This window comes from Populus alba, chromosome 15 (assembly GCF_005239225.2).
Source record: "Populus alba chromosome 15, ASM523922v2, whole genome shotgun sequence".
NCBI classification, from domain to species: Eukaryota; Viridiplantae; Streptophyta; class Magnoliopsida; order Malpighiales; family Salicaceae; genus Populus; species Populus alba.
Window position 1 is genome coordinate 10144247 of NC_133298.1, and position 15254 is coordinate 10159500.

The 15254-nt window shown below is 33.5% G+C and overlaps 2 protein-coding genes across 2 annotated transcripts; one reads left to right on the top strand and one right to left on the bottom strand.

Moving 5' to 3' along the window:
* The first annotated feature begins 520 nt into the window (after positions 1–520).
* On the top strand, positions 521–2594 carry LOC118037319 (leucoanthocyanidin reductase). Its single transcript, XM_035043260.2, has 5 exons — positions 521–859; positions 1014–1154; positions 1494–1731; positions 1818–2021; positions 2163–2594. Exons 1-5 carry the CDS (start codon positions 659–661, stop codon positions 2426–2428), a joined length of 1050 nt encoding a protein of 349 aa, XP_034899151.1. The 5' UTR covers positions 521–658; the 3' UTR covers positions 2429–2594.
* Positions 2595–3175: 581 nt separating this feature from the next.
* On the bottom strand, positions 3176–11545 carry LOC118037318 (uncharacterized). The gene is made up of 14 exons (XM_035043259.2): positions 11207–11545; positions 10168–10258; positions 9992–10076; positions 9759–9843; positions 9109–9178; positions 8520–8589; positions 6963–7008; positions 6625–6826; positions 6342–6547; positions 6134–6208; positions 5048–5117; positions 4782–4862; positions 3666–3745; positions 3176–3569 (listed from the first exon to the last, which is right to left on the bottom strand). The coding sequence occupies exons 1-14, from the start codon at positions 11320–11322 to the stop codon at positions 3491–3493; spliced, it is 1356 nt and encodes a 451-aa protein (XP_034899150.1). The 5' UTR covers positions 11323–11545; the 3' UTR covers positions 3176–3490.
* Positions 11546–15254: the final 3709 nt, after the last annotated feature.

The following is a 15254-nucleotide window of genomic DNA, read 5'->3' on the forward strand; positions in this document are numbered from 1 at the left end:
TACCGATTAATCGGGTTGTTTTTAGACCAACCAAGTCGACTGGATCATGTTATTTAATTTTAAATTCTTAGTCATAAGATGTTAGGTCAAAAGTTTTTTTTTCTGTTAATTTTTTTATTTTTTTTTAATTTTATCTTTAAATTTTTTTACAGGTCGCTTGAATTTTCTTTGAATATACCAAGTTAATTAGTCAATATTAAAGTAATTTTTATATTACTGAATTTTAAACTATAGAAAAAAAAAACAAAATATAAAATTTCAAGATTGACATGTACAGCTAACCTTAATAAAAATGTAAAATAGTTGTTCATGACTTTTATATTTGAAATTTTTATGATTCAACCGGTAATATAGCGCTGGCTGTGAACTAGTTTCTTCTAAAGCTTCACGTTCTCATCTGCCCGTCGAGGTACAAACATGCATCAAAGCCCAGCTACTACACCTACCAATCTTTACCAATACATACATAACTTGAACCAGCCTCTCTTTTGGCGAATATCCCATTAGACAGTCTTTTGGTATTTTAGCCACCCCTCTCCCCCTATATATATATTCTCTATTCCGGATAAGAGGGTGTTTAATATTATTATTTTTATTATACAAGTGAATTGCATTAAAAACAAAAGGAAGAAATAGAAACATCTTTACCAAGAAAAACATGAATGGTCATTCTCCAAATGCATGGGAAGGCAGCCGGGTCATGGTTATCGGTTCAATGGGGTTCATTGGCGGGTTCATAGCCGAAGCTAGCCTCGAATGTGGCCACCCCACTTACCTTCTGATCCGGCCTGAACTGGCTTCCCTTTCTAAGGCGTCCACCATCAAGTCTCTCCAAGACAGGGGAGCTACCACCATATACGTAACCAACGCATATCTTGTGGCCTTTTTTTTTATTTTTACTTGGTCTTTATTTTAATGCACACACAGCCGCAGGTGTAATTAATGTTCGTGTGTGTGTGTGTGTGTGTTTATATATATATATATATATATGACTCGGGTGTTTGTGATATCAGGGCTCTATCAAAGATCAAGATGTAATGGAGAAGGTGATTAGAGAACACAAGATTGAAAATGTGATATCAGCTGTTGGTGGTGCAAGCATAGCAGACCAAGTCAAGCTTGTTAATGCCATCAAGGCAGCTGGTACTGTAAAGGTAATTAATGTCTGTTACTCTCGAGTATGTTACTTGACTAGTTACAATGGGCAGATCTTGTCAAAGTTACACGTGCCAACAAACGAACACTATTGCCCGTCGTCTATATATCTTGTGGGTGTCCTTTTATATGCATTCCCAGACATCTGAAATTAATGGAAACTCGCAAACGTCGTTATCAAACTGTGATCCCAACGTGTTTGGGAAGCCATAGATTTGAGCCTCTCTTCTTCTTCCTCTTCTTTAGGGGAGGGGTGAAGAGCACAACCTTTAAATGATTATAAGAGAATCAAGGATGGACATGCTTTTTTGATGAGGAAATACAATGTCTGCGCGCAGAGATTTTTGCCATCTGAGTTTGGCCATGACATAGACAGAGCTGATCCAGTGGAGCCAGGGCTTACCATGTACAAAGAAAAGAGACAAGTTAGACGTTACATTGAAGAAGCTGGGATTCCCTACACTTACATTTGCTGCAACTCCATAGCTGCCTGGCCTTACCATGATAACACTCACCCTGCTGATGTTACTCCACCGTTGGATCGGCTCCAAATCTACGGTGACGGAACAGTTAAAGGTGCATCCTAACGGCTGTATATTCTGTTGATTTTATTTTTGTCAAGGAATATGATTCGAATGATTAACATGGACTTGTAATCACAGCATATTTTGTTGCCGGTTCTGATATCGGAAAATTCACAATAAAATCAATTGATGATAATCGAACACTCAACAAAACTGTTCATTTTAGACCTCCAAGCAATCTGCTAAGCACTAATGAGCTTGCCTCTTTATGGGAAGAGAAGCTTGGATACAAGCTGCCCAGGGTCACCATCACAGAAGATGATCTACTTGCTGCTGCTAGAGGTTGGTTTTAAATATGACTGCCAGTATTGTCTTCTAGGTTAAACTTGTTTTTAAAGATCATTTTAAGAGCAAAACCAGAGTCAAATATCCATTTATCAAGCATGTCCCAGTTGTTTTCACAGCCAGTTTTCATGAATGCAGAGATGCAGATTCCACAGAGCATAGTTGCTGCCATTACTCACGACATTTTCATAAATAGCTGCCAAATAAACTACAGCATGGATCAGCCAAATGATGTTGAGGTGTGCTCGCTCTATCCAGAGTTGCCATTTAGAACCGTTGATGAATGCTTCAATGATTTTGCCGTACAGATGATCAGCAATCCGAAACTCGTTAGCAAGCCTGCGAACAAGAATGGCACCATGATGCCAAATCCTAAACCAGAAGCTTTATTTATTACAGCATGATATTCGGGAGAACATATCCCTTTCATTCTCGTGTTTTTATGTTTGCGACGGAAAATCTATTGATATATTCTTCTGCTATCAAATCTAGCAAAACCTGTTTCTAGCAGAATTTTGTTTGTATGTTATGAGGGTGCTGCGTTAGCGATAATACTGCATTTTTCTACAACTATCTGGCTTTCTAAACAGTTCAGTCTACGAAAAAGTTGTGAACCTTCATACGGGCGTACATCACATTGTTTAAAAAGAAAAGTCATGTCCCTGTCCCTGATGAGAAAAACATTTCTAATAGACTTCTAGCATTAATATGAAGGACACTGGGTAACAAATTGGTTTAATGCAAACACTAAAGATGTCAAGCAGCAGTTGATAGTACAGATTAATCAAACAAAACACACTCTTGTGCTTAATGCTCCAAAACCGAATTCTAAATTTGACAGTAGAGTAAATTAAAGACTAGACTTCAGGTCTTAGAAGAATGCCTGATGGCTCGTCTTTGGCTGTTTTGTATAATAAACTTGCATAGTTGGGTGTTCTCATTTTCTGACGTCCCTAAAGAGGAAAGCAGATTTTCTTTTTTTTACTTGCTTCTCGCAGTCTAGGTCAAAGGTGCCATCAATATGATGCGGATTCTCAAACTATCACTAGTAAGGTCACATGCAAATCTTGCCCATGAAATCAAAGTACCCAAACAGTATTTACATTACGACTTAGAAGAGTATTTCAAGCATCCACTGCCAAAAGAAAATATACACAGAAATAAGCTCTTATATGTTTAGTGGATATATGTGGCACGGCAAATACTTTTCAGCATCTAGCACCAATAAAGACAAACTATTTACATTTTTTTTCATGAAAAAAAAAACAAAAGAAAAAGAAAAAGGAAAGGAAAGGTGCTAGCATCCGTGTTCTCTACATGTCCTAATGCACAATTATGTTAATTTGAACAAGCAGAACGCACAGAAGTAAAAGTTCTGGTCAGCTGTAAAAAGAACTTCCCTGCTAAAGCTGTTATACGTTATCTGCACACTCCAATTCATCATCCATATTACAAAACGCTGGAAGCTAAACATCATATACAGATAAGCGCTCCTCAACAGAGACACGACAAATTGGACATTTTTTACACCTCTCACAGCAGGTGCTGCAATGCATTTAATAATCAATCAGCATTACAGTAAGGGAGGGGAGAAGAAAAATGAACTTCATATTTTAGCAGACATCAAGATAGAAACCATACCTGCAAAGGATACGATGTCTACACGGGAGCAGAACCACACTGATCTCTCCCTCAAAGCACACCCTGCATAAAACTTTTTCCTGACCAGTACAACAAAATAACATTTAGATATCTCACATAACAGACTAACATACTAATGCAAATTCAAGTAACAGACTATCTCAAGCAAACTCCCATAATTTACAGACAGCAGACACCAGGATCTTTGGCAATGCATGAAGCTTTTTCATACTTTATTTCAGACAATTATAGTTTTTGATACACAGATGCTCCTTTGAAGATCTACGCTTGAGAAATATTCATTGGAGATCTAAATTCCAAGATATTATGTGCACTGAGATATACTTCTGTTTAATAACTAATTGGACCTTGGCACTAAAATTTCGCATGATACAGATGTTTTTTTCATGTATGTATAATGTTTTGACAGTATTATTGTAATCCAACAAGTATAATGCAATTGACAAACTGGAGACAGAATTTCATGTTCCAGATTAAAATAACTTTCATTTAGATAGTCTATTTCAGTTAAACCAAAAGGAATTCTGTTTAGGAAAACAAAAGTTTTCAAAACAGGGTGCTTAAATTGATGCATTCAATATTGCCATCATCTTCAGCATAACATTGATATTCTAAATAACTATAAGAAATGCTTCGGTGAGATTAATTTATAAACATAAACCATGTATTCTTCTCTATATTTGTCTCAAATTACAAGAATACACATACCTGCATGCACTAAGGAACAGTACATGTTTCTTTCAGGCTCCTCTTCAACTTTTATTTCAGGACTAACTAATGTCCACTAGAATATTATGCCAAAATTCAGAATTACTGCTTTTACCCATTTTGAAATCATTTTAGTTCATCAATAAACCTAAAAAATTGACATAGATTTACATATTACAATTTTCAACCCTTAGGTAAAACATGAATTCAACTGATCCACAAGGCAGAGCTAAGTAATGGAACTAAGAATGTTCAAAATCACAGAATAAGGGTCCTGCCCTAAAAAAGAAATGAGTGATGGTTCCCAAAGAATAGAAATTATAGTATTCCTGTGTTCAGACCATGTCCCTTGATTATGAAACTATAAGCAAAGCATGGGGGTATTACATTTTGAAGTCTTTCAAACTCCTGCTGGCTGTATTTGGTGATTTCTGTCTGCTCACCAAGAGCTGCTTGAAGCCTCCATACCTGAAATGTAACAAGAAAGCAAAGGTGTATAAAGGGTCAAACTCAATGTTTGCACTGGCCAATAAAAATCCATGGTTGGATCCAAGAGTAAACAAAGAGATAGGGAGAGTATGCTTATATATATAAGTGCAACCTTGTATTTGCAACAAATAGAATACAAAGAAAAACAATGAGGACTTTATTACCTCCTCAGCAAGATCCTTTTTAGGCATTTTCTTCACTATCTCAGGAGGATAACCACAGAAAGTATTATAACTACACATCAATGAACCAAATGTAAAAAGATCAGAAACGAGCACCAATTTGTAACCTTTTATGAATTTTATAAAAACTTAAAAGATTTAATTCAACGGCTAAAGCACCAAAGCAACCCACTGAAATGGAGAGGGAGGGGGAGAGAATATAACACTTGTGGAGAAAATTCAAAAAAGAAAAATTGAGGATGCTTGATCAATTGGGATTTGACGATATCTGGTGTCAACAAAGACAAGTAAAGCAGTAGCGATGCTACCTGTAAAATTAATTGCATACATACTATTGAATCTAGGTTTACAGAGCTCTTGACTACGATTTAAGGAATGGGTAGGTCAAGGCAATCCACCCAACCCAGAATACCTACAACTATAACTCACTCCGCACCTGACCTGATCGGGTCAAGTCAAGCGGAGGGCTTTGTCTACTCATTAGGTACCCACCAGGTATCCAACCCAATTCCTTAAAAGAAAAAAATCATTATTTGAAATCACATTAAATCATATCCTAAACAAATAAAGCAATGGGTACAAGTTGGGTGATGAGTCAGGTGGAATCCACATCCACTCCAGCACCCAGCCCTAGTAAAACCAGTTGGGTTTCACCTGCACCTGGCTTGACCCTGGTCAAACTGTGTAAAAACCAGACCCAATAGCTTTGAGTGACACTTGGTACCCGAGGGAAGTTGCCATTCCTACTTCTATTGCTTTTTTTCCCCCACCATATGCAACTTTCATTTCATGATTCTCCATACTTCTAAACATTAAAAAAAATCTAGCAGTTCTCCTAAACAATTTTCATATTGCAGTCCACCATTCAAATTTAAACAGGTTTACAGTTTCCGAGATTGAAATAAGCAAAATACAGTTTCAATGATCTCAATCCTATTCTTATGTCCATATCTTTCTTTGACCTCACCAAAGGATATGTCATCCAACATGACACGTGCTCAAAAAAGAGAAATAATTTAGCAGTTTATGAACCATTATAAAATGTATAGAAATAGATAATATACTAACCTGGCATCACCCATGTGGTACAATCGGGCCTGTTCCTCTTGACTTCCCTCATCAATTGACCACCATCCCAGTAGCCTGTATCAAACAAATTGGGAGATAGAGAAGGTTATTCTGTTAGTAATCATACCACATCAAATACTTCCGCTGGCTCAGTGGAATCATGACCTTTCCTAACAGGTTAGGCTTCTGATGGAAAGTTGGTGATCACCTGGAACCATGGTGCAAGAACCCCAAGCAGTCATGAGCTCTTGAGGAAAATGTAAAATATCTTCCAGTGCCAGCTTCACTCCGTAACAAAAGAACAAGCTTCTCTGCCAACTTAGAAGCAGAAAATAATACACCAGCACCTTGAAGCAGGAAAAGCGGAGAGAAAAGAACCAGAAGTGGTATATTTCTGGCACCAGCAGGTGTTCCCTGAATTAAAAAGCCATTATCTATTAATAAGCGAATCCCATCCAGCAGGCATGAATAAAAGTCAATTATGTAAGTACCTCTAAATGCATACAAAGGAGAACTTGGAAACCAATTAAGGGAATTTTCATGATATGGCCACCAATATCTTGTAGACCACACATTCTGTCCTGTTGTTGATTCTCCTCTGAAGATGAAGTAACTTCTCTTGTCTGAGAATTTCTATGGATCACTGGATTAGACCATTTAGTACAGACAAGAAAGGCAAAGCACTCAGCAATGCTGCAGAAAAAATGTTTAGATTTATCATTTCGTTGTGGCACTAAAACCTTGAACATACCTCCAGCTTTATTATGTCTGAACTATGAAGCAGTACAGAAAAACAGTAATCAGAAAGAAAGAATCAATGCAATCTTACCTAAAGTTTATGAACAAGTCCCACCAGCCAAGTGCACCCACATCACCTGCAATATTTTAAGAGAGAACCAGAAACCAGTCATTGTTTTGATATAAGCCGTTACATGTAAAGATTCAGTATAGATAGAATCACCCACATTATACAAAAGGACAAGTTTAGTTCACATTGTGGTCCATGGAAAAGAAATTTGAAAATCAATTTCCACTATTCAGGGACTCCTCAGGAATGACCCCCCCCCCTATAAGTGAAATTATACTAGACTAAGAAAGACATCACAGCATTACTCGAAGAATGTGTGCACAACCTCCAAAGTATCAATCAGAAAATTGAAAATAAGTAATTTAGTTTCTCTCTACAGTGTAGTCACATATTGTTATATAACTGACATTCTGTAGCCCAGCAAATGACCACCACCATTAAAGACCTGAAAAAAAATATGCATTTCACGAGCAATGCAAAATTTTGATTTTTAAGTTATGTTTGAATGTGCTTGTCCATATATTTAGCACTCTTGAAGAACCACAAAATTCATATCATTGAAAGGAACCTTCCACCCTGTCAAGCCACTTAATTCAATTGCAAATTTGTTATGAAAAGCGATCCCCAGTATAGCAAGAATGGGAACAAAAAAGGGATGTCAGTAAGGAAGTGTTGGGATCCAATGAAGGGAGGAATGCATGTGTTATCCGCAGCAGAACACAATTTTAATGAAATGTAAAAGCATGTATTTCAGGAGCAGTGTAAAATGTTGATTTTAAGATAAGTTTCGAAGGACAACAGCTAGTCTATATGCTCAGCATTCTATACACCATAAAATTCCAATCATTGTAATGAACCTTCAACCCTATCTAGCAACTTAATTTGGGATGCTAATTTATAATGAATGATGATCCAATGACATTTTCACCTGATAAATTATCTTTTTACATGAGAGAGGGAGGGAGGGAGGGAGAAGGAAAAAAAACAAAAAAACTTCATGATGTAACACAACTTTCAGAGCACATAAAAAGGATCCAAGCTAATGGATCATGTATCTTGTTATTACTATAGCATTTTAAGAATAGAGTTTTAGAATCTGAAAATTTATCTAAGACAGTCCCACTGCTCCACATCTCTTCCCCAAAAACCTTCATACACTAAACATTCAATTCCTCTACAAAGCGTAAATTACCCTAGTGACCCCAACAGCTCTAATTGCCAACTCCAATTCATTCAGCAGTCTTTGCCTGTTCAAGAGGAAGTTAGATTGTGTTTTCTCAGGCAACAGCTTTTAAATAACTAATCACAATTACTTATGGAACAAAAAGAAAGATTTTTTATGTCTAATTACTCCATTCTCATTCCACATAAGCATAATAACAATAATAACCATGTAAGAGAACTTTCAAAACAAATAATAATAGAAAATTGAGAAGTAAATAAGACAATCTGAAAAGATGAAATTATAAATGCGGATTCTGGAATTGAAACTAGATAGCTGGATAAAAAATTCCCTAATTAATTTGAATGCACCAATGCAATTGTATTTAAGAATCATGTGAAGTTGAGAAAGATTACCGCCCAGCTTTAGAAGGGTAAAGACTGTAGCAGCCACAAAGAAAACCATAGAAATTGCAACCCAGAAGTGCTACAAAAGTAGAATGGAAGTTCATTAATCCTTGAACAAATTCATATACAACCTAAACCATCATATGAATTAAAAACCAACAAGCTTGAAAATGCCAGATTTGTAATAATGGCACCTGGATCTTAGGTAACATCAAAAAATGCATGATCTTGCAAATGTGGTATGTGACATTTCTGCATGAAAATAGTGTCTATAGCAGGATACTCATTTTGGAGTGTCTCAGAAACAACAAATCATAATTTTCAAGATACTGCAAAAATTACAGCCATGAAACTTTATTTACTTTCAACAAATTAATTGAGTCCTTGAGGTATCAACTGTACTGTATCAACGTGTTTGTTAACAATTTCAAATAACTACTCTCTGTTAAGGAAGTTATTATGTTTGTTAACAATTTCAAGCAAGGGAGGGATACATAAATTCATTACACGTTGCTAAATTAGTTCCAAGCCACAGACAAAATACTAGACATTGGCATGCTTTGAACAGCTCTCCAAGTTAATACAATGACAAACTTACAGGCAATGTTTCCCATATCGCTTCATCACTAATGCTTTCTTCTTCTCCTGGCATAAGAGCCTTACACATTCTGTAGAACAAATGAAACTCCGTTAACAATAGTACAGAATACAATAGTAATTACCAATAGGGAAGAAAACTTGGATATGGGAGGAGGAAGGGAGGCTAACTGAAGTGTCAAGTGTAATTCGGAAAAACAGTAGTGATGTTACAGCAATTGCCAGTAGAAAATTGATGGCAAACATATTGTGAACAGAACTTAAATTTAGTTGAAAATTTTGGACGTGATCCTTTATATATCATTTGGAATAATTATCTTTTCATATTCTAAAGAGGTCGAACCCTTCAGAAGATGTATTTAGTGTAAAAAGAACAATTAAGGCAAGTTTAGGGCAAGTTGTGCTCATTTAAGCCATTGGCGTTCTATCTATCCAATAAGAATTAAGGAAAAGTTAAAAGGTGACCACTACAGTAAAGTATTTTTTACTAAGCATGGAAATGACTTAAAACTAGCATGTTAAGGGAGAACAAGCATGGCCTGTTACAAAGGTTCTCTGTGCCAATATGCAGTATGCAAAAATAGTATGGGATGTTAACTGCGTATCTGTAAGGTAAATTACTGAGACTGATTAATATGCCAAAGGAAATACCTGAAATTGTCAATTAGAATAATTACTTCAAATGCCAACAATGGAATAAAGACAATCTTCAAGTTTACAGCAGCAATATGATAAACTGCAAGAGAAGTGTTAAGAAAGTTTGAAGGTCCAAGCATTTAAATGATTATAAAACGATAAACAGAATAACTAGGAGACTTGAAAAGGTTGTTATCACTTGTTAATCCTCAACAGCATAAGAATAGTAGAAGGGGTTTAGTGTATACCATAAACACTTTCGAGATATATACAAAGAAGCAGTTCAAATGCAATAAGCAATGGTGTTGCCACAACTGCATGGCACGGCGCCCACTGTCCAAGAAAGAAAATCTTAACACTTTATATCCACAAATAAAGATTGTTTTAAATCTCATGGACACAAAATAAAAGAAGGAAATATTACATGGCGATTACGAGGAACTGATGGAGCAGGTAATGAAAATCTTCCTCGAGCAACAACTACATGGAATGTCCAGAGTGGGAAGAAAATTAACCTGAAAATAGAAGCCAATACATATACATTATCCATTTTTCAGGCTTCAACAAGCAAAGCATTAAATACTAGGCATCTAAATCACAGCATAGTAGGAAAGACTTGAGATACAAGCATGTTTAAGGGGGGGGAAAGGAACCCATAGATAACCTTATTAAGGGCAGACCGTTAAGAAACGAAAATTCTCCCATTCCCCAACCCACGGCATTCCATTTCATTACCTTATATCATAGCACGCATCTTTACCAACTAAATTTACTACAACTTAACTGAATAAAAGCACAAAATCTGGACATCCAACCATTAAACCTGCTTTAGATTAGCAAAGATTTTCTAACGCCTCTTTGTTTCATTGCTTCAACAACTGCTAGCAATTTCAAGTTTTGCACCCATTCCAACAGAACCGAGAAACCCCCCTGTCATGATAGAGACTTCCGAGAACAATAGACAATAATAATAACAATAATAATAAAAAAAAAAGCATCGTATTTTCAAAATCACGAGACAGTAAAGAGAAAGAAGGGGCCCCTTGTAAATAATACAAAATAAAACCACAGAAGATAATATATCCCCATCAGTTGGAGATTTTCTATGTTAATCACCATGATGGATGCCACAGTCGGACTCGGAGGCGTAAAATAAAGTTTCTACTTTTCCCACTTGAACCTTGGAAAAATAGCAATTTACCCCAGATGGTTGGATACACCACTGGTAAGAACAAAGCTGAATGCTTCTGTTGTTGTTCTTTTTATTTTTTATGGAGAAAAAAAAAGACTTGGGAAATTCAACTTCCCACAAAACATACCATGTAAGCAATTCAAGTATGCATTCTCCAAAGAAACTTGTGAAATTCGTAGAATCTACAGTACCAATTACAGAAAAATCTTCAATTCGAAAATCCATACATCAATTCATGCACAAAACTGATAAGAACAAGAAGAAAACAGACCACCAAGAGTAGGAGACGACGTGATCAAGCTTGAGGACGAGCAAGAGAGTGAAAGAGAAAAGAAGACAGTGTGCCGCTAGTGCCTGTACTGATTTCAATACTCTTCTCCAGTTCATCTTCTTCGCTCTCTCTCTTTCTGGTTTTTCTTTTTTGTGTTCGTGGGCTGCGGAATTGAATTCCTTTTTTCAGTTATATTATTATTATTATTATTATAAAGTGAGAAGGTTTCCTTCGGGTTTCAATGGGGCGATATTGAAGAACACCAATACCGATCCCTTTCTCTTTTATTATTCCCTCTCCCTTTTCTGTCTCTCTTTGTTTTCACGGCAAAGTAACGCTAGCATCATACTTATCAACCCGGGTTAATTCGGCTAAGAAATTAGATTATAGGTTATATAAGTTGACTCTAATTAGTATAAAAAAATTTAAAAAATATATTAACAATTTTAATATTTTACATAAAAAAAAATTAAGAAATAATCTATATCAATATAGATTACACGTGTTATAAATAATAAAATTTAAAAAATTATTTCAAAAAAAAAAATTTCCTACATGAAAAAAATATTATGTTAATATGTTATCTTTTTAAATTGAAATATTTAAACCAAACATTAAAAAAACATAATTTTTTTCTTGTGAAGATAAAATATATATACTAAAAGGCTTCAAATAATACATTAAAAAATAAATAATTTTTTTTTTCTTATGAACATAGAGTATATATATTAAAAGGTTTCAAATCCCATATTGAAAAAATAAAAAATCTTTGTAATATTTATATAATAAACTTTAAAAAAGATTAATAACCAACTAAAAAAAAAAATATATATATATATATATATATATAAAGAAGGTAGGCTAGGAGAAAAAAACATATTTGAAAAAAAAGGGTCTCAGCCAAGTTTTATCAGATCAACCGGGTTTTGCCAGGTTTTTGCTCATCTCAATTTTTTTCCTTACCCAAACCGGTTCAGCCACAGGGTCAACCAAGTCTTACATCGACCCGCCAGACTGGTCCGGGTTTAATAACTATAGCTAGCATTGTCCCCCTTTTTTTTTAGAAGATTTTTCAACTATTTTTTTATTAAGTTTGATTTAAAATTTTGAAATTTGTTAGTAGAGAAGACTAGATAATTTATTCCCCCTTACATTGTATATCAAATAAAAAAAAAATTTAAGTTAACATGTTTTTACAAAGGAAAAATTTTTAATTAATTAGAGATTAATCTAATATGATCCTGTTAATTTGGCAAGTCTAGAAGTAATATGTATAACTAGAAAAATATATGTGTGTGGCGCGCGCGCGCGTGCGCGCGTGTTATAGGTCATGAGACAACATAATATTGGATTAACCAGGGTTAAACCAAGTTAACATGTAAAATATATGTTATATGTCATGAGATCGTAATAACCTTATAAAAAATAATAAAAAATATATATTGAAAGCCAAGATTCAATTAACTCACTATTAAAAAATATAATTGAAAAGGATCAATTAAAAAAAGGAAATAGAAAAACCTAAGTCAACTTTGTTTAACTTATCGAACTTAAATTATAAGACTGTAATAACTCAATAGAAACAAATCAAAATAAATTATGAAGCTCAATTCACAATTAATGGAAAAAATAATTAAAAAGAAAAAATAACTCGAGTCAACCCAATTTAACATGCTAAACCCTTGACTTAAGTCGTGAGAATGAGATAATCTCATAAAACATATATCAAAACTAATTATAAATCTTAATTCTCAATCAACCTAAATGGTGAAGGATAGAACTAAAAAAAAATCAATTACAAAAAAATATCCAGAAAAACTTGAGTCAGGTGAGTTAATTCGCAAAACTCTTAACTTGAGTCATAAAACTGAGATAACCTCATAGAAGATAACCTCAATCCTCAATAAATCTAATGTTAAAAGACAACAAAAAAAAACAAAAACAAGAAAAACAAAGTTCTATTATGATGAAAATGAGAGGAATAATGATTTCTCGTCTTGAATTAGTCTATAATAATAATAATTAACCTAAACTAATTCATGTGGGGGAAACATTGTAGTTGCCACCCTTTCATAAATCATTTTGGATTATAACGGTAAAACATTTTGGTTATTGAATTTGTTTTTGGCACAATGTAGACCTTTTGAACCCAAATTAGCACTCAATTGAATATTTTTTTTTGGAAGGAAAGGTTTGATTAAAAGTCAAAGGATCAAAGTGAAAATGGTGGGTAAAATAGGTGGTGGCTTCGAATTGTATACAAAAAAATTAATTTCATCCCCCGTCTTTTTAGGTTTATAGGTTTCGGTCCTTTTAGTTGTTCAAAATTAAATTCTGGTATAAAAGTTCATTTTTCTTTGGTTTTTTTTTTCAATCCTTTTTTTTGTTAAAAGAGAGAGATAAGACAATAAATTATGGCTTAAAGAGAAAAAATCATCCTTAATGATGATTTTAGCCACCAAAAAGGTTGAAATTGATGTCAATAGATTCCATTTCATTAGGATACTTTTATCTAGGTGTTTTTTCCCTTCTCCTTGCCCGAGGAGATAGATCTAACCGCTAGAACATTTTTGGGTTTGAGTTGATTTTGATTTTTTAAGCTACTTTTGGGTTTTTTAGATCATGAATATGTTTATCAAGGTGCTTTGAATGTTTACTAAGTGTTCTAGATCAAAAATGGGTTGAAAAATAGTTTTTCTATTGTCGCCGATGACATGTTGTCTGTCTTTTTTCCTTAAAAAAAAGGGGTTGGGTTGGGGTGGAAGATCCATGTGCCTAGGTTGTTTTTTTTTTTTTTTTTTAAAATGCCTAGGCCCATGCACCTGGGCTTCTCTTGTTTTTTTTTTTATTTTTGCTAATTTATATTTGGGTTAAAAAAATAAAAAAAGAAATAATTTGAACCTAATTGAGTCCATGAGTCAGGTTGTAGTTTTAACCGGTTAATTTGCAATATCCAGACTACTATTTGTATTTCTTTTTTATAGTTTAATGCTTTTATTGCCCCTTAATTTAAAGAAAAACTACAATCTCATTATTTGTTTTCACTAATCTATTTATATCATCTCGACGTTGCGTTTCTATCATGAATTTTTTACTTCTAAAATAAATATTTGATACAAAAAAATTTATCATGCAATTTATTGTCATATAATTAAATGCAAAATAATCTCTGAGATAAAAAAAAAAAAATTATTGAATTCAATGATGTGCATGACTTATGTTATAAGTTTGTTTTGTTAACTTGAGTTCACTTAGTTTTTTTAAATAAATGCTATTTTTTTACCGATTTTTTTCTTTCAATATTAAGTTAATTTAGGATTAAGCTCTCCAAATTATTTTTTCCAAGATTATTCTCATGAATGTCATAGGTGAACTCATGTTAACATAGGTAAGTTAAATGTTTTTTCATTTCAATATTAAATAAAAAAAACATTTTATTCAAGATTAAAATCTATTTTTTTTAGAAGACACGTCACCAATATTTTTTTTTTTTTTTTTTTTTACGTTTTAAATTTTTTTGCTTTGAATAGTAGGCTAGTAATATCTATGAATGTTTGGAAATAGTTAATTTCTAGTTAGGTGCCTGCACTACGCCGCGGGCACACTTTTTATTTTTCATAAAAAATATCATAAACATTTATAATAAAAATAATAATATTTTTTAAAATTTATTAATAATAATATTTATAACACAAATGATAATATTTTTAATATTAATACTATTAATTATAATAAAAATGATAATATTTTTAATATTGCTACTATGAATTATAATAAAAATAATAATATTTCTAACACAAATGATACTATTTCTAACATTAATACTTTCAATTATAATAAAAAAAATATTTATAACACAAATATTTTTATTTTTCATATTAATACTTTTAATTATAATAAAAATAATTATATTTAAAATGCAAATAATTATATTTAGAAACCTAAGATCTAAGAACTTTGGGTCCCGATTCAAAACTCATTAATCTGGGGTCCTAATACTGGATTCAAGATAATTTGGTCCTAATGCAGCACCCTAGTGAATTGGGTC